Source organism: Euleptes europaea, chromosome 13 (assembly GCF_029931775.1).
Source record: "Euleptes europaea isolate rEulEur1 chromosome 13, rEulEur1.hap1, whole genome shotgun sequence".
Taxonomy (NCBI): Eukaryota; Metazoa; Chordata; class Lepidosauria; order Squamata; family Sphaerodactylidae; genus Euleptes; species Euleptes europaea.
Window position 1 is genome coordinate 60,106,095 of NC_079324.1, and position 19,258 is coordinate 60,125,352.

A 19,258-nucleotide genomic window follows, 5' to 3' on the forward strand; every position below is an offset into this window, starting at 1 on the left:
TAACAGATGGGAACAGTGCTGCATCTTCATCGCTTTAATTGAAAAGAACAGTGGTGAACAGACCAGTGTAGTTACAGTAAGAGGACTGGAGGTTTTACAAAAACCTACGACGCATGTCCCAAACAAAACCATCGGCTGGATCCTGTATGTCAGAACACGGTTTTACTTTATTTTTTTCTTGGCAGCCCATGTCAAGCAGGGAGGAAATCCTTCAGTGAAGTCAAGAGTCTACCACAGGCTTAAAGTGACTCTTTCGGGACCTACCGTCGCTCCTAGACAAAAAACTGTGTTTCGTTACAAAAGTAAAAAGAACCAAGGAAGAGCTTAAAAGACAAACCCACGGTGCAGCTTTAAAAACCAATGCAATTTGGTTGAACTCACTCCAGTTCGGTGAGAAACATGACTGCCAATTCCAGTGAAAAGCTCTCAGCACGTATTGCCCAATCTCTCTCTATATATATATAAAAAAAATTAAACTAAGAGAAACTTTATAGTTCGGAAAGCAGGGATAAAACTAAGCGAGTTTTGCGACCAAGTTGTTTGGTAGACAGTGAATGGAGAATCTGGGATCGCTGGAGAGGGAGAGGAGGGGGGGAAGAAATCAAATGTTTGATTAAACAACTCTCCGGACTTCAAAAAACCTCTTCAGATAGTAGATCTGTCCCAGTGTCATGGCAACTAGTACGAGGGCTTCAAAGAAGGACCAAAGCACCACTCGGCTGTTTGTGTTGTCGTTAACTGTTGGGAGGAAAACAGGAAGGGGAAGAAATCACTTAGTACACGCAGAAATAGGCCAGTAAGGTCTTTGCGCAAGCTGACCTGCCTTTTACTGGATTTCTTTCTAATTTTGCGTTTGTTGTTGCTTCAACATGCACGATGGCTGTTTATTTCTGATCTTCTAAACATCTGCTTTAAACGGTTTCACTGCAATGATGCCCTGACCTGGATAGCCCGGACCGGCTCAAGCTCATCAGATCTCAAAAGCTAAGCACGGTCAGGTCCAGTGTTTGGGGGACAGGCCACCACTCCGGAGTCCTGCACAGCTTCTCCCAATGACCAGGAAAAGCAGAACTATGCCCAGTAAGAGACTATGATTTACATGCAGGTTTATGCAGGTTGCAGAACTGAGCTTTTCTTTGTACATAATTTCAAAGGACGTTTGGCTTTTTTTAAGTGGAGAGAGTACACAGCAAGAGAACTACTGTCCCAAGTAGGTAAGTGTTGCTGCTTGAGGAGTAACAGACACGGGACAAGACGAGAGGAAGCAGGGACTACACAGGGAGGGAACTCACTTCCTGAAGCCCATTCTAGGCATGGGGAGGCTCAGCTCTGTGTTCCACCACTTAGTGGATACCTGTCAGTCCTAAGGGGGAGGGCAGCAATTCCCTAAAATTCTCAAACTGAAAAGGGGCTCCCCTCCCCACCGTCTTTTTCTAAAGAAGCCAACAATTTGCAAGCAGCACCTGAACAGCGGGCGTGAAACCAAGACACCTACCTGCTCTGTGTATCCTTTCACGAACTTCCATGTACTCCTGTTCATGCTTGACGGCTGTCATGGCCACCGCTAATTCGTTAATCATCTCTTCTAGCTTGTTCTGATGAGCTGCAGGTTCGATCAGAAGACACCATCAGGTTGGGCGCCACACAAAAGCCAACTCCAGTACCATACAATTTGGAATGAACGTAAAAGTATGACACTCCCTCAGGCCGAGTCAGTCTGTCTTGCCCAGTTCAGCCTTGACAGGCTGCAGTTTTCCGATGAAATCTTTCATAGTACCCGTCACCCCAATATCTTTTTTTTTGAGATGCCAGGGACTGATCCTGAGGATGTTTGGGATGCAGAGTGTGTGCACTGCTACTGAACCCTTCTGCTTGGACTGGAAGTGGTTTTCCTAGGTCTTAACCCAACACCTGCTACCAGAGATCCTTTTCACTGGCGATGCCAGGGACTGAACCTGAGACACTCCGCTCACAAAGCACATGCTCTGCAAAGAGATATAGCCCATTGGGGGGGGAGGGGAGAGAAAAGGGGCTTTCATGTATACAAGAGCTTCCTTGCCTGGGTTCCAATCTGCGTACTCTTCAAGCAGCTCGCATGAAATTAAATACTGTTTTCACAGCATGACAATCATTCTGTTTTGAGTAATTATGGTACATCTGTTACACAGTTTGTTCCACCAGATATGTTCCTTTGTACTAATTATGTTCTGCATTCCCGCTAATTCACATGTGGTGCCCATGAGGCATTTCTTGGTGAACATTTGCTTCCTCCCCCAAAGCATTTCTGCTTTGAATCAGAGAGCCCATCCTGCTTTCCTTCATCTCATTGGAGCAAGAGGTGCTTCAGAAGAGCTAAGGAGGCACAATCTTTGCATCTGCAGGAAGCAGCACCCATCCAAAAACATCTGCCTCCATCACAGGGTAAGGCTTAGCTTGCACCCTCCTAACTTTTTGTTATTGGACTGAGATCCCCTGTAAGTCATTTCGTGGCATGCACTCCTGGTGGTAGCCATTTTGTTGTGGGTGTCCACTATCTGTTCTCAAAGTTCCAAATACACCCACAAGTCCCAAATGGTTGGGGATCCCTGCTTTAATATTTGGGGGCTCTTAAATAAAAATGGTAAAAAATATCCTTTTCTTCATACAATGGAGAGTTAAATTGTGGAACTCCCTGCCCCAAGATGTGGTGATGGCCACCAACCTGGAAGGCTTGAAGAGGGGAGTGGACATGTTCATGGAGGAGAGGGCTATCCATGGTTACTAGTCAAAATGGATACTAGTCATGATGCATACCTATTCTCTCCAGGATCAGAGGAGCATGCCTATTATATTGGGTGTTGTGGAACACAGGCAAGACAATGCTGCTGCCATTGTCTTGTTTGTGGGCTTCCTAGAGGCACCTGGTTGGCCACTGTGTGAACAGACTGCTGGACTTGATGGACCTTGGTCTGATCCAGCATGGCCTTTCTTATGTTCTTATGAGTTGGCTGGCTTAACTGTTTCATGCTGCTGCTATGTATTTAAAAGTTTATGTCACCAACGTTTCTAAAGCAGCAGGCAACAGATAATTTTAAACAAATGTATAACCAGCTCTTGTTCCCTGTCCCTGAGTATCTCTGGTCTAATTTTGTTCTTCCATATTTGGAGTGCTGATTTAAGAAGCCAGCCAATTATTTGAATGCTCAGGTAATCAATGCTGTGATCAATCCCAGCCAGAAAATTTGGATGACATCCTGACAAGGAAACACAAAGGCAGAATTTTTATCCAAGGCGACCAGTCCAGAACACGCCTTGGATTCAAATGCCAAGTTCCAAAATGAGAGAGGTGCTGAGGTTTCAATAAGCCAGCTACAATGGAGATTAGAAATATCAGCCGCAACTCCTTTCTTTGGTTAACATACCAATCAAGGCAGCCAGTGTGGTGTAGTGGTTAAGAGCGGCAGACTCTAATCTGGAGAAACGGGTTCGATTCCCCACTCCTCCACATGAAGCCTGCTCGGTGACCTTGGGCCAGTCACAGTTCTCTCAGAACTCTCTCAGCCCCACCTACCTCACAAGGTGCCTGTTGTGGGGGAGGGGGGGAGAAAGCGATTGTAAGCCGCTTTGAGACTCCTTACGGTAGGGAAAAGTGGGGTACGAAAACCAACTCTTCTCCTTCAAGCAGAATCATGCTAGGGAGAGAAAATCCACACCCACCCTCTTCAGTGCCCACCCCTTGAGGAAACAGGGGCACAAACTACTTCACCATGTGCACATTCAGCTAGCACACCAAAGGAGAGTTCTTTTGAGAGGGGGGGGGGAAAACTTGTACCAAATGTAAGTTAAGAACAAAGATTCTTTGCACTTGCATCAAGACCATCAGCATCATTGCTCGAGTAATCCAATGCAGGTGCACGTTAGTAAGAAAAGTCTCACATACACTTCAAATACGCCAAGGCCTACACGCACACACAGTCAAATGCCCATCTTAAGAGTGTGATTCCCACACAGTGATTTTAGAAAGCCAGAATTTGGTGGGTGGATACTCCGACTACTGCTGAGTCGCAGAGGGCTGTGAAGGCAGAGGGGAAAGAGCACCTTGCTAGCTGAGTCTCCCAAGGGCTGGCTCCAAGGGTACGTGCCCAGAATTTTTTCATCCATGGACGAACAGACTCCAGAAATATGCAAAAAAGTAGGGGGGGGGCATAGAGGGTCTGGGAGGTGCTTGCATCTCTCCTGGCAACAAGGCACATCACCTTAGGGCAGCCAGTTTCCAGCCTGAGCACCACATTCAGGATCCAGGAGAGCCAGTGGGGTGAAGGCCTTAGTTTCATACTAAGATCTGGGACAGCCAGGTTTGAAACCCCACCCTGCCCTGGAAGCTTACTCGGTGACTTTCGGCTAGTCGCTCTCTCTCTTGGCCTAACCTACCTCACAGGGTTGTTGTGAGGATAGAACAAAGGAAAGAGGAACCCTATAAACTGGCCTAGCCTCCATGGAAGACAGGGAGGATACAAATGTGCTAAACAGGCGGGTCAGGTACATGCAACCTGTTCTCTTCCTCTTAAGAGGTCTTTGAACCTGCACTTTTCATAACAGAAGCCTCAATGCTAAATGGAAATGTATGAAATGGAAGGGGATTTCCAAATCAGTGTGATGTACAGTGTGAACTGTTCAGAAGGGGGGGGAGTTAAAATTCCACCAAAGCAGTTCTGGATGCTGACATTTTAGGGACCTGAAGCTGAAAGGAACTGTTGTCGCTTGGGTATTTTTGTTTGGGTAGGACACTGCCATGCTAATTAACTTATGTTAGCACAACACACAAACAGGTAGCTATTAGCAAAATCATGACCAGCGAGCACCTGCAGAGCATTACACGTACCATCCCAGGTATCTCCACCACCTAGAGAAAAGCATGAGAAATGAGCAAGTGATACAGGACAACAAGCAAAAAGACGTCACTCACACCGGGCCAATCTTTCCACCTGGAAACTGCCCAGGCTGTTTCCTCTGCCAGAGCAGCAGATGGAAAGGACTTAACCTTAGTTGTAAATTTCAGGAATGGGTTCCAGCCAGCTCCTGTCGCTTGAACGGTTCTAAGAAAGCAACATGCCGGCCCGGGAAGCACGATGTGGGAGGCCTCCTTTCTCAGTCGACACCGTGATCTGCTGCGGAGGAAAACAGGAGCCCTGCCAGCTACAGAAGAGGGCAGATGGGCAAATGGACGGCTGCAGCCAGAGCTGGGATATCAAGTCCCGCAATGTGGCCCACAACTAGATTTATCACAGATTAAGAGCATGGTGTAGTGGTTAAGAGTGGTGGTTTGGAGCAGTGGGCTCTGAGCCGGAGAACCAGGTGTGATCCTCCACTCCTCCACATGAGCAGCGAAGGCTAATCTGGTGAACTGGGTTGGTTTCCCCACTCCTCCACATGAAGCCATCTGGGTAACCTTGGGCTAGTCACAGCTCTCTCAGCCCCACCTACCTCACAGGGTGTCTGTTGTGGGTAGGGGAAGGGAAGGTGAGTGTAAACCAGTTTGTTTCTCCCTTAAGTGGTAGAGAAAGTCGGCATATAAAAACCAACTCTTCTTCTTCTTGATGTACGCACTTTCGGAAGCAGTGTTCATTCTGTGAGCAACTGTCCATGTGACAAGAGCCACGATTTGGATTAAGAGTTTACATCAACCCCACAAAATATTAGGTAAAAATATATCATAAGGTTAATTCCGGGATGTGTTTTTTATAACTTTCTGTATTCATGACCACTGAAGAAGGCCTATTCAGGCTGAAATGTTTCTGGTATAGCATTGGTCATTTACACTGATTGTATATCAACTGTGTATGAGAATGATATAACTGATATTTTTATACGTAGCCTGCATTCCAGGCCCTGTGTCTTTAATGATTTTATAGGGTACACCTTGCAACAAATGTAATTGTTTTGTTATAGTGTAGTTTATAGCTCAACTTTTGAAGCTCTCTCTGAGCAAAGAGACAGTCAAGTCCAATCAGCAGCAGCCAAGTGAACCTTCCCATTCCAATTCAGGACTTATTGGAAGACCTGAGAGGGGAGGCACAATTGTAGGAATAGACATGGGGGAAACCCACGCTGTCAGAAGAAGGTATCCAGTTACCTGGTTTAAATGATAGATGAGTCAATGTTTACAAGGCAACTGTGCAGGGATCTGAAAACTTATATGGGCAACTCCTAAAAGCCTGCACAAAATTTTAGTTGTAAGGTTGCCTGGAATTTAGAGCTCTGTCAGTTCCAGTATTTCACACACTACAGGACTGAGAAAGAATAACTGAAAGCTGCAACCATATCTGAAAGGAAACGCAATTTCCCAGTTAATTTATGCTGCCCCGTTCAGAGTCAGACACACAAACATAGCCAGGTAAGTGGTATGGCCTCACCTTCTGTCTCCATATCTTGTCCTTTTGGAGCTTCACCAATGTCAATAGTGAACATCACTATCTTCGGAGTCATGGTAGACATCCTGTTGCTGAAGCAGAACTTATACGTCCCATCCATGTGAGCTGCAAAGGTGTATTTCCCACTGGACTCTCGGTCTCCCTTGTATATCCCCTTGTTATCAGGGCCTGTGATCTGAAAGAAAGAGAGGAGGAGGGGAGCTGTTAACTCTTGCCTTCCACATCACACGCCGCCCCTTTCCCACAGTGCTTGACAGCCCTCCTCCCACACCAGTTCAGCAAAAGGGACCCCTATTATTGCCTTTTCACAGCAGCAACGCCAGCCACACGACTCACCCCGTTGAGATGCGCTGAGCCAAGGGAAGAGGCAGCACTTCAGTGGCCCTGATCCATGCGCGACTCACACTGGCTTTTCACCCTCAGAATCTGATGCCATTTATGCATGGGAGGTTTTGCCTTGGATTCGCTGCTCTCTAGATGCACATTTTCCCCATCTGAATTCGCAAAACTCTGCATGGGGGCTTATTGAGTTTTGAGAATTTAGATTGGGAAAATGTGCATCTAGAGAGTGGCAAATCCAAGGCAAAACCTCCCATGCATAAATGGCCTGACATGCCGGAAAGGAATTGGTAATTGGAAGCCCAGGGAAAGGTCAAGCACAGAGAAGCATCCACCTGGCCCCAGAGTAGCCAACCTAGAGACAAGAGTGGGACTCAGAAAAAACTTTTTTTGTGGCAAGCTGAGTTGTCAGAAGACTTTTCCACAGTATGGAAGCTGGTAGCCTTGGACTTCCACCCCTAACTCTGCTGACAAAGTGACCCTCCAAGAACACTAATTAGTGAAAGTTCCAGAACCTCTTATGTCAGAACTTCAGCATCTCCTTGATGCCTGCTGCCTTGGACTGCACCTTCCTTCCCCTGAGAAGCGTCCTGTGAGTGACCCTAACAGATGATGTAAGACCTGGGGAATGGTCAACCCAAAAACTGGATTAAAAAAAACTATTCTCCACCATGTGTTCCCCACCACCACCACAGAGATTATGCAACCAAGGTGGGTCACAATACAGGTTATGCTTGGGGAGAAGAAAATTGATCAAGAAAATTTTTCCTCCCTCTCCATAATACTAGATGCCCTGACCTGGATATCCAAGACTAGCCCAATCTCGGAAGCTAAGCAGGGTCGGCCCAGGTTAGTAACAGGATGGGAGACCACCAAGGAATACCAGGGTTGCTACGAGGAGGCAGGCAATGCCAAACCACCTCTGAACGTCTCTTGCCTTGAAAACCCTACATGGTCGCCATGAGCAAGCTGTGATTTAATGACAAATTAAAAAAAAACACCAGAACTCCTGGGCATCCAATTCAGAACAGACAAAAGGAAGTACTTCGTTGGATTCACTGCCTCGGGATAAGGTAACTGCCACTATTAGCTGCCTTTAAAAAGGGATTAGACAAATTCATGGAAGACAGGTCCATCAACAGCTATGAAACACGAGGACTAAACAGAACCTCCATGGTCAGATGCAGTATACTTCTGAATATCAATGCTGAGGGGAACCACAGCAGAAGCCTGGGCTTCCATGTCCTGCCTGCCACTTTCCAGGGGAACCCAGCTGACCACTGTGTTAAGCAGGATGTCTGATGAAATGGACCATTAGTCTGATCTGGTATGGTTGCTCTTGTGTTCTTGATCTTGAACAGAGGCTAATATTTTCAAATAAGCTTGTTTTACACTGAGGTGCCAGGCAGATAGTTCTGTTTGATAGGCAAAGGGCAACAGAAGGAGCCAGTTCTATGTAGGGGGGGCAGAGCCACGTGCAGGAAGCATGCACTGCAGAGGCAGAAATTCTAGCACGTTGAATTTAACAGATGAATTGGCAGCGCACAACTGCATAAAAAGCGAACACCAGGCCATCTCACAGAGAGATCAGAGCCGGCATTTGGAGCTGCTCCAAACAGCAATCTTCAGAATTCCCTTTCCAACCAATCTGTTGTCTAATTGCAGTTGCTCTAAATCTGCCTGCAGCTGTCCCAGAGCTGAAGGGCCTTCAGCATGCTCAGTTACAATATGCTGCCTCCAATGTCATGCAACTGAAGGGGGAAATGCCTCTACCAGGCCCTCCTGCAACCAGGACATTGCTCCATAAGCTGTGTCTCAACAGGCTTCCATGCAGAAACTACAGGACTGATCGACACAAACAGCATAAGAAAAAAGGACTGTACCACTTCAAACTGCAGCTGGAAGGTACCATTTTGAAAGGCACTTCAAGGTAAAAAAAAAAGGCTCTCTGTAAGTAAAAACTAGCACAGCAGACAAAAACGCAACCTAACCCATTGCCTGCCATGCTGATTTTCTACTTGCATGGGCAGGACTTTTGCTTCTAAGCATAAGCAAGCACAGAGACTGACTAAGCCTATACCTCCAACAACCAACTACATTCTGCTACCTCAGGACTCTACCACCTTATACTGCTGCACACCAGGACCACACACACACACTTCTACAAACTTGCTATATACCTAGCACAAAAAAATTGACATTCAATGCATGACCAGCTGTCATTCCCCCACATGCGCCAACAAACCATTATCTGCACACTGTACAGTTCCCCAAGCACACATATGAGTTAATGGAGGAACATTTGAGCAGAAAGTTTTCAAAGCAATGCAACCAAGGGGTCAGGGCGCCTCCCCGTGTCACCTTCTGCAACAAGATTAGTACTGATAGCATCGTCAAACTTGATCTGATGGAATAGCTCAAGTTTTCAGAAATCTGCACCTGCTTCAGTATGATTAACAGAAGAAATCAATTACAGAGGAAATTTAAAAACAAATTCTGACAGATAAACCCAATGCTGAATGGAACTGAAGTAATCCCAAGGGGGGGGGGAATTTTAGGAAAGCCATGCCAGCCAACCGCCTTGCCGCTTGTACCAAAAAATTAACATTCTATCCCACATTCTACCTCCAACACATGTCCTGGATATTCTGCAGATCTTGTACAGTTACACACAAGGGGAATGAAGGTTCTTTTGTCAACAGGCAAATTTTACAAATTTTAAATTGCACATGCATGCAAACACTTGCCATGGTATCACAATATGGTAATATGGTAAATTGTCACCTGGCAGATCATCTTTTCTCACTGACTGTTTCACAATCCCACTTCCCATTCTTTCACAACTCAGTCCTTCCTCTCTTCTTCGACCCCCCCCCCGTGAATAATGATAGAAAGGCCCAAGCCAGAAAGAGCAAATAACTCCAAGGATTTTTGGGGGGGGGGGAAATTCCAGGGACACTTGGGGAAGCTTTGGCCACCTAAGTCAGTCACAGCAAAACAAGCACAGCTTTTTAAATTGAACGCCTTATTCAAAATTCTTTTATGTGTCAACAGCATATAAGGCTAACCTGTTGCTAAAGCAAAACAGACAAGCTGGCATTCGTAAACTTTCAAGCGCCTTTGCTAACAGGAAGGGAAACACACCTGATTACCAAAGACCTGGCAGACCAATCCTCTCCTCCTCTGCCAAGATCCATCTCTTTCTTCCACCCTACTCATACAGATATTCCAAAATACTTCATAGCCCTTTCTTCTGCATGCCAGCCCAACCTTTTTTGCCCTTACCTGCTACCCTCTCCTCCACGAGCCACTTTCAAGCGAAAATCTTCCCCCTTCCCACCCTGAGCATCTTGCCAGTTTCCATGAAATTTTAATCACTGGCACAAATCTGCCACTATCTTCTCCACCAACTGCTCCACCTGCTGCCTTCAGTTCTTTTGCTTGAAGAAGAGATTTAGAAGACTAAAGGCCAAGACAGCCCTTCCCAGTCTCCTACTATAGCCCCCCTCTTCCCACAGGGTAGTCGCTCTGCAGCCACTACTTAATTTCCAAGGGAGACAAGAGAACCCCAAACTGGAAGAGTCTGATCTGGAGGACCCTCCTGCCCTCATCTCCAACCGCTGGTGTACGAATGCATGGAGCGCTCTCTACTTAACAGTGAGAGAATGGCACCCCATACTTGCTTGAAGATGCATTTCATTGACAGCCAACATGATGTAAAGGTTAGAGCAGGGGTGCCACACATAAGGCCCAAGGGCTGGATCCAGCCCCTTGAGAGCTCTTATCCAGCCACCGCCCCCCCTCTCAATCTGGGCTGGTGAGGCATGGCCTGGCCCAACCAAGTGACATTTATGTCATTATCCGGCCCTGGTAACAATCGAGTTCGACACCCCTGGGTTAGAGTGTCAGACTAGGATGTGGGAGGCCCAAGCTCAAACATCCACTCTGCCACCAAATTCAGCGGGTGGCTTTGAGCCAACCGCATTCCCTAATTGGTTCTTGTAGGTTATCCAGGCTGTGTGACAGTGGTCTTGGTATTTTCTTTCCCGACGTTTCGCCCACAGCTGTGGCCGGCATCTTCAGAGGAGTAACACTGAAGGACAGTGTCTGAAGATGCCTGCCACAGCTGCTGGCGAAACGTCAGGAAAGAAAATACCAAGACCACGGTCACACAGCCCGGATAACCTACAAGAACCAATGAACTCTGACCGTGAAAGCCTTCGACACATTCCCTAAGCTTAACGCACCTCCTGTTTGACGTTTGGTCAAAGCTTACACTATCCAGAGCATCTTGGAGAATGGCTGGGGTAAAAAAAAAAGGCAAAAAAACAAATAATTTGTATCCTCTCATCTTGAAGAACCGATATTAGAGACCGAAGCCCAATGACACTTAACTCATGTATGCTTTATTGTGAATGCTGGATAACAGGGCATTGACAATATGGGATGTCCACGGCGACCGGGCCTAAGAGGGGGAACGGAGACCTCCTGGGACACCATCCCTTCTCCTGGGCTTTCTTCCCTCTCTTCTCTCGGAACGACTTCGCGGCCCCTTCCTTTCCTCCCAGGGATCAGCCCCATCCCCTCCCAGGCAGGCACCTTCCGTCTGTGTGGGGAGATCCCCCGCAGCCGCTCAGCAGGGAGGAAAACGCACTCGGCGCTGGCTTTCCTCGCACGAGCTGGGATGCCAGCGAGGCTGAACCCTGGCGCAAATGCGAGCGCGGGCGGCCGAGCCACCCCGGGGCCCTCCCCCCTTCCCTGCCTCCCGCTTCTCGCGGGCCTCCCCTCCCCTCCCCGCGCTGCGACTCGCCTCCACGTCGATGTCGAGGAAGCCTCCCTCGGCCACCTCGAAGATGAGCCCCATCTTGGTGCCGGACGGGACCCGCTCGAGGAAGCACTCCTCCGCGTGCGCGTCGATGCTGACGAAGTAGCCGGCCGCCGGGGCCGAGAGCGCGGCCAGCAGCGCCAGCACGGCCCGCACCGGCGACATGGCGGCCAGGAGAGGAGGGGGGGGAGGGCGGGGAGGGCAGAGCGAGAAGAGCCGCGCGGGGGAGGGAAGGAGAGAGCGCGAGAGACGCAGGAGGGCAGCGCGGGCCGCTGACAGGCGAGCGAATAGACTTCGGCGGACGGGGGGCTTCCGGCCGAGGCCACGCCCCTTCCGGGGCACGGGGCCCGCGCTCATAGGCCAGGGGCAGGCCCGTTGCCACGTCCAGAGCGGGCTGGGCGCCATGGCGGCCGCCCAGGGGAGACCGAGCCGCGAGGCGCGCGCCCATTGGGCGGGGGACGAAAAAGGGGCGGGAGCAGCTCGGAGGACGGTGGCCCGGCGGGTCAATTCGCGTATTTCTCCGGAGGACGCGGGGGAGGACGTTTGGGTCTATTCTTAGCCAGGCGGCGTCCTTTTGGAGTTGAAGGGGGGAGCCTTGTCGCGCAGTGCGCATGTGCTGGGTAGTCTCCGTGGGATGCGATGAGGTTGGCTTGTCAATCAGCAGTGAAAAGGCTCTTGGGGAGGGTTTTAGCTGCCGGAGATCTGAAGACTCACAATGTGTTCCTGTATTTTTGTATATATGGAAATCAATGCGATAGTAACAAAGGTACATGCTACATTTGTAATACATCATCAAAAATGAACAGCAACTATGGCCAAAATACCGTGTTAATACTAAAGGTTACAGCTTTAATATATTACAGCGTGATACGATGTTATAAAAAATACAAAGTGCCTACTAAACAACAAACTGCAAGTATATTACAGTCAAAACAGAGTACAGTGTTCTGCAGTGGCATCCTATAATCTGCTTAGAGCAACAGTCCACCGTTCATCCTCAGGAAGATAAATGACATTGTCAAGGCATAGTTCTTAAATCAATTGCAATGCCGATCGTACATGTAGCGATTGTAAAGACAAAGTTCTCAAATCAATTTCAATGCCAATTTCAATACAGTGACCAAACATTTGTAATACAGGCTTACAAATTAACTCCTTTTAATCCAGATCCAATTCAGGTACAATATTGTAATTCATTATTCAGAAGTATATATAGTTTTGAAAAAAATTGGAAACAAAATGTTTTAAAATAATTTTATTTGTTTTCTTTTCCAATCGACCTTTGTTGCTCATTGACAAAGTCTTAAGCATCTACATTGTATGGGAGAAACAGTTTTACAAGAACTGCATGATCCCTTAAAGCTTGGTACAAAATAGAACCTTTTTATTGTGACAATTTTAAGGCCATTATAAGCCTTAAGTATTGCATGATCTGGTAAATTTTCTCAGTATCAGCATCGAGGTCAGATAAAAGAAACGGCATAATCCGAGCTTCTAAACGGAGATCGTGTTTGGCTAGAATAGGTATAATCCATTGAGTTCTCTCTGCCTTCCAATTTTTGCAAAAGAGGAACAGACAATCTAGAGTTTCAATTACACTGTCTCCACAATCACACAAGTGGTTGGATTTGTTTTCTGTACTTTTGTTATAAAGAAGTTTGAGAACATTGTGAGGCAGTTAATCTCTATGAAACAAGTGAAACCTAGGAGCTTGTTAACACGGAATTAACCTGCTACATGAAGGAGGCAACTTGCTGCACATAATAGATGAAGTGTTGTATAAAAGAAAGAAAAAGCAATATAGCCTCCATTTGTTTTGTATTTAGTCTGGATTAAAAGGTGCTAATTTGTAAGGCTGTATTATAAATATAACATGTACCTTTGTTACTATTGAATTGATTTTCAGATATACAAATACAAGAACACGTCGTGAGTCTTGAATATAATTTCATACTATAAGTTGAGTACCAGTTGATAAATGGTTCGTCTTCCACATTTAGTACCTGACACACACACCCATTATTATTCAGGAGATCTGAAGAGAGCTGCTACTTTCAAAAGTAGGCGCTGGTGTGGTGTAATTATTATAGTTTTGCTACCCTAGCAGTAAGATGCAGCTAGCGTGTGTGTACCATAGTTAGTTTCTCTTTAAGAGTATTGCATGTAGGGAAATGTAGTCCTAGTTTAGCAGTAGTTCATGTGATTCTATTACTCCTCCTTTATTGGTTCTTTCCCACCTTCCGGTGCCTGTGGTAGGAAAGATTATTACTGCTACTTTGATACCAAGATGTAAGGCTGATAGAAGGGTGTGTGTGGAGAGAACCAAAGTCTTCTTTTCACCGGATTTTATAATGGACTCTTATCAAGGACTTTGTACCCTACAGACGTTTCTAGATGGACTGTAAATCATACGTCTACTTTTGATGCATGTGGGAGATGAATGAAGTTCTCATTTTGTAAGACCACGTTAAACTGTCTTGGAATCAGGGTTTACACCTTAATCTCTGCCCTGCCACCAGGAATACTCATGATTCCCATAGCAAAAGTTTATTTATATCTACCAAGAGCAAGCCTCACCCTCCACAGAACAAAGCAAAAGAAAGCAAAGAATCACTCTCCCTCGGAGATGTAGCTAAATGCTTTTCATGCAAGCCAAGGCCCACTGTTATGTAGACCGCTTCCTTCGCCTTTCTCAGCGCGTGTCTCCAGGCTGCCTTCACCTTTCCCAATGTGTGTTTTTCTCAACCAGCTGTTTGCACTTTCTATGTATTCCCACAGATGTATTAAGAGTTTGAAAACGTTGTAAAAAAATCTGTTCGCACTTTGTTTGGCCCCTTTAGCTGTGAAGACGTCTTCCAACCATTTATAAGCCGTGGTATCCAAAAACCCTTTTAAAGCGATGTTTTTTATAACATTTTCAAACTCTTAATACATCGCTGGGAATACAAAGTACGGTAACCCCCAAACCTCTGAATCCAAACTGATTCAGCCCTTGGAGGAGTCCCACAGTTAGGCATTCCCAAGAAGCCACAGAAGCTAAACGGGAAAGATCGAACCCAAACCTGTTCCCCTCCATTCATACGGAGGAAGCGTTTAGTCATTCAGTAAAACCTAGAACCTGAACCAAAGCCGGTCGAATCGCAAGTGGCGAAAGCGAGCAATTGCAGGCAAAATCTTTTTAAATATTTCACTGCGCACAGCCCCATTTGGTGGGCAGGAAATAGTATCGCAGTCTCCCCAATAATTTCTAATGCAAAAATTGACAATGGATGACTATCAGCAACCCGCTAGTCTCACCTGTAGCAGACAGCGTTTATCAGGAGTGTGCAGTACAGGCACAACCGATGAGAAGGACACTGAGGGCCGAGATGAGGGAGTTCTTGTCTGCCGAGAAGGTGGAATTGTATAAAAAAATCTGAGAAAGCCTGGGGAAAAGTACAGAGTGACTTGGGGATATGCACCGTCACAACCAGTCTAGAGGACATGTACATTGTCAGGGCATGCCTGGCAAGGCACTACATAGACTGGAAGATGCGCATGGAGCGCATCAATTGCCTTCTCAACCAGCTGACAATGGGTGAAGGCTTGGAGGAAAAAGAAAGATTTTAGAAGTCGAACAAAGAATGGTAAAACTTGATTGATTATGCCCAGGGAGACTTGAAGATGCAGAATACCTAGCGCTGGATGAGGAGACAATGCTCTCGCATTGGTTGTCAAACTGGAACTGCCACTCAAACGAGGTCCTGTATAGCGGTTCTCAACCAAGTTCAATCACCTAAGCAACATCCGGGCCAAGGCCAAATCCTCAAAGGCCTCTTCTGTATGTAGCTCCTTTGTCGAGCAGATTTTCCAAAGCATCCTCCAGGCACACCCACTCATCTGGCAAGTCTACAGTGAGCACTCTGGCCTTTGTGGAGGTTAAGAATATAAGAACATAATGTGAGAACATAAAGGCCCTGCTGGTTCAGACCAAGGCCCATCAAGTCCAGCAGTCTGTTCACACAGTGGCCAAACAGGTGCCTCTAGGAAGCCCACCCCACAAACAAGACGACTGCAGCAGCATTGTCCTGCCCGTGTTCCACAGCACCCAATATAATAGGCATGCTCCTCTGATCCTGGAGAAAATAGGTATGCATCATGAATAGTATCCATTTTGACTAGTAGCCATGAGTAGCACTCTCCTCCATGAACATATCCACTCCCCTCTTAAAACCTTCTAAGTTGGCAGCCATCCCCACGTCCTGGGGCAGGGAGTTCCACAATTTAACGATGTGTTGTGTGAAGCTTGAGCAGAAGTGGCGGCAGAGATCATAATAGTGGAATTTGCCCAGAAGGAAGAGAGTTTAAAGAGAGAAGCAGCAGCTCTACAAGCACAGCTACAGGCTGAACAGGTGAATTGGGAGGCAAGACGAGAGGTGTTTAGAAAGGAAACTGAGATGGGCAAGAAGGCTTCTTATGCCTAGGTCCTAAGGAAAGTGCTCCAGCCCACAGAGTCGGACTTCCGCCCAGAGGAGCTAGGAAAAGCAGACCCAGACCAGCAACAGTGCCATTAACAGGGCAGTCCTGAGCTTAGTTGCACCCTTTCTCCGACTAATCTACCTTGCAGGGCCGTTGTAAGGATGAAAGAGTGAGGGGAGAAAGAACCATCTATTGTCAATAACTTTTTAATGAGAAAATTTTATAAATGTACAATGGTTTTTTTTTGTAATCTCATAGGAAGAAAAAATAACATGCAATATTTATGATAGCACCACACAGTTATGGTTATAACAAGATAAGCGGGGCACTGAATATGTCCAAAGTAACATCCTAATAAACTGATGGGATAAGGAACACAGCATCAAAATTTGTAACAATTATTGTATACAGTATTCTTGAACACTGTACCAATTAAATACATCACTAGTATTTTGTATACATTGTCTCTTTTTTGGGGGGGGAATCATTCCAGGGGAGTTTGTAGCAAAAATAGAGAGGGGTCTTTGTAGCACCTTAAAGAATCCGTTTTTATTCTGCTCTCATACTAAATGATCTCTAATAGTCCATGAAAAGGGTTACACAGTAATGAATGATAAGAACAAAGTGGCATCAGCCAACTGTGTAATGGGCACAATGCAATAAATTACCAAAGTATGATAAATTGTATTCGGATGTTTGTGAAGGTTTCACAAACGTGGGATATCTGCATGGTGTAGTGGTTAAGAGCGGTGGTTTGGAGCAGTGGACTCTAATCTGGAGAACCGGGTTTGATTCCCCACTCTTCCACATGAGCGGTGGACGCTAATCTTCTGAACCGAGTTGGTTTCCTCACTCCTACACACAAAGCCAGCTGGGTGTCCTTGGGCTAGTCACAGCTCTCTTAGAGCTCTCTCAGCCCCACCTACCTCGCAGGGTGTCTGCTGTGGGGAGAGGAATGGAAGGTGATTGTAAGACAATTTGATTCTTCCTTAAGTGGTAGAGAAAGTCGGCATAGAAAAACCAACTCTTCTTATTTATGTAACTGTTCTTGAAGATTTTAGATTTGTACTTTTGATGCATTCACGTTGTTAAAGACATAAGAATAAAATTTATCATAGTTTGTTTGGTAATTTATTGCATTGTGCCTATTACATGTTTGGAATTCTGACACGGCATGGTGAGCAGAACAAAAAAAATGGCTGCTACAAAATGGCTGCTGCAGGAGGAGGAGCCAGCCACACAATGATTGACACAGTTTAACTTCAGTCACACATTGCAGATCCGAAACATTTTTTTTAAACAGCCACTCAGAAGCCTACCTGGCCCCACCCACTTCCTAAAAGCACTCGGTGGGTGCCAGAAAAGGTGCTGCAGGTGCCATGGCACCTACGGGCACCACATTGGGGACCCCCGGAATAGGTAGTCCTGAGCAGACCAGTGGCATGACTTTATAAAGACATATATATTCCAGGTACATTTTTTTAAATCACCACCATTGCTCCAGATGTGTGTGGGGGAGGGAATAGTATAGCCCTAGCACTAAATTTAAAAGAAGGGCTGTAACTCAGTAGCAGTCACATTGGGTTGCCAACTCGAGGTGGGAAATACCTGGAGATTTCGGGGATGGGGTTTGGGGAAGGTAGGGAGCTCAGCAGAGTCCACCATAAAGTCCACCTTTCAAAGGAGCCATTTTCTCCGGAGAAGCTGACAGCTGTAGTCTGGAGATCAGTTGTAATCCTGGAAGATCTCCAAGCCACACCTGGAGGTTGGTAACCCTAGCAGCCGAGCTTTGCATTCAGAAGTTCAGTCTTGGAGATCTCTCATTCAAAGTGTTGAGAAAAGGCTCTGTGCTGGAGAGCCTGGAGGGCTACTGCTGGGCAGGGCAGACAATGACTCAGTGCTCTGACTCTTTAAAATGGCTTTATGTTCTCATAGTACAATTATAGATCCACCCAAATAACAGGTGGGAAAGCTACAAGGGCGGTAGAGGGGAGAGAAGAGGAGCAGCAGATCACAACGGTAGAAGATGTTGGTCATAAGTAGGTGTATTTTCCCCCTCCTTGCCACTAAACTTGGAACACTAACCGCCGGTTCAAGTTTGCATGGAAGGAAGCCCATTTAATGAGATGGGGCTGTGGCTCAGTGGTAGAGCCTCTGCTTGGCATGCAGGAGGCCCCAGATTCAATCCCTGACATCTCCAGTTAAAGGAACCAGGCAAGGAGGTGATGTGAAAGACCTCCGCCTGGGACCCTGGTGAGCCGCTGCCGGTCTGAGTAGACAATACTGACTTTGATGGACCAAGGGCCTGACAGTATATGGCAGCTTCATTTGTTACAGGTGGGGCCGTGGCTCAGTGGTGGAGCATCTGCTTGGCATGCAGAAAGTCCCAGGTTCAATCCCTGGCATCTCCAGTTGAACCAGGCAAGTAGGTGATGTGAAAGACGTCTGCCTAAGACCCTGGAGAGCCGCTGCCAGTCTGAGTAGATAATACTGACTTTGATGGACAAAGGGCCTGATTCAGTAGAAGGCAGCTTTATGTGTTCAAAGATGGTTATATACAATAAAACAAGCAAATTAAAACCAGGCAGAAACCTGACATATTAAAACATTAAGACAATATTGAAATATTATAGGGGGAGTTGCTGAGGCTCAGTGGTAGAGAATCTGCTTGGCATGCAGAAGGTCCCAGGTTCAATCCCCGGCATCTCCAGTTAAAGGAACCAGGCAAGTAAGTGATGTGAAAGACTCCTGCCTGAGATCCTGGAGAGCCGCTGCTGATCTGAGCAGACAATACTGACTTTGATGGACCAAGGGTCTGGTTCAGTAGAAGGCAGCTTCATGTGTTCATGTGACCACTCACTGAAGTCAGCGGAAGGACATTCTGGACTGAGGGCCGGCCCTCCCCCTCCCTCTCAGGAAGAACACCAGCAGGGGACAGTCAGCCAACACCCAATCGGTGGGGTCATATTATTTTCAACTTCGCAGGCACAGATGTGGAATGTAGTGAGATTTTGCCTGCGGGTGTTGTTCCTAATGTCATTCGTCAGGTGGGTATGATTACCCTTATCGTCTTTTAAAACCAGGCGGCAAGTTTACTTACTAACCTCGATAGACATTTGGTTAAACTGCAGGTCTAGGTTCTGTTCTTGGACTGTAGGTCTAGGTTCTTGGACTATGGCCTCTCAAGCCACATCGACCAGCAGCCTCCAGATTAGGATCTGGAAGA

The 19,258-nt window shown here is 46.7% G+C and overlaps 1 protein-coding gene across 1 annotated transcript; it reads right to left on the reverse strand.

The window, feature by feature from the left end:
• Positions 1 to 365: 365 nt before the first annotated feature.
• Positions 366 to 11,752, reverse strand: TMED2 (transmembrane p24 trafficking protein 2). The gene is made up of 4 exons (XM_056859442.1): positions 11,560 to 11,752; positions 6,393 to 6,585; positions 1,496 to 1,603; positions 366 to 738 (listed from the first exon to the last, which is right to left on the reverse strand). The coding sequence occupies exons 1-4, from the start codon at positions 11,737 to 11,739 to the stop codon at positions 614 to 616; spliced, it is 606 nt and encodes a 201-aa protein (XP_056715420.1). The 5' UTR covers positions 11,740 to 11,752; the 3' UTR covers positions 366 to 613.
• Positions 11,753 to 19,258: the final 7,506 nt, after the last annotated feature.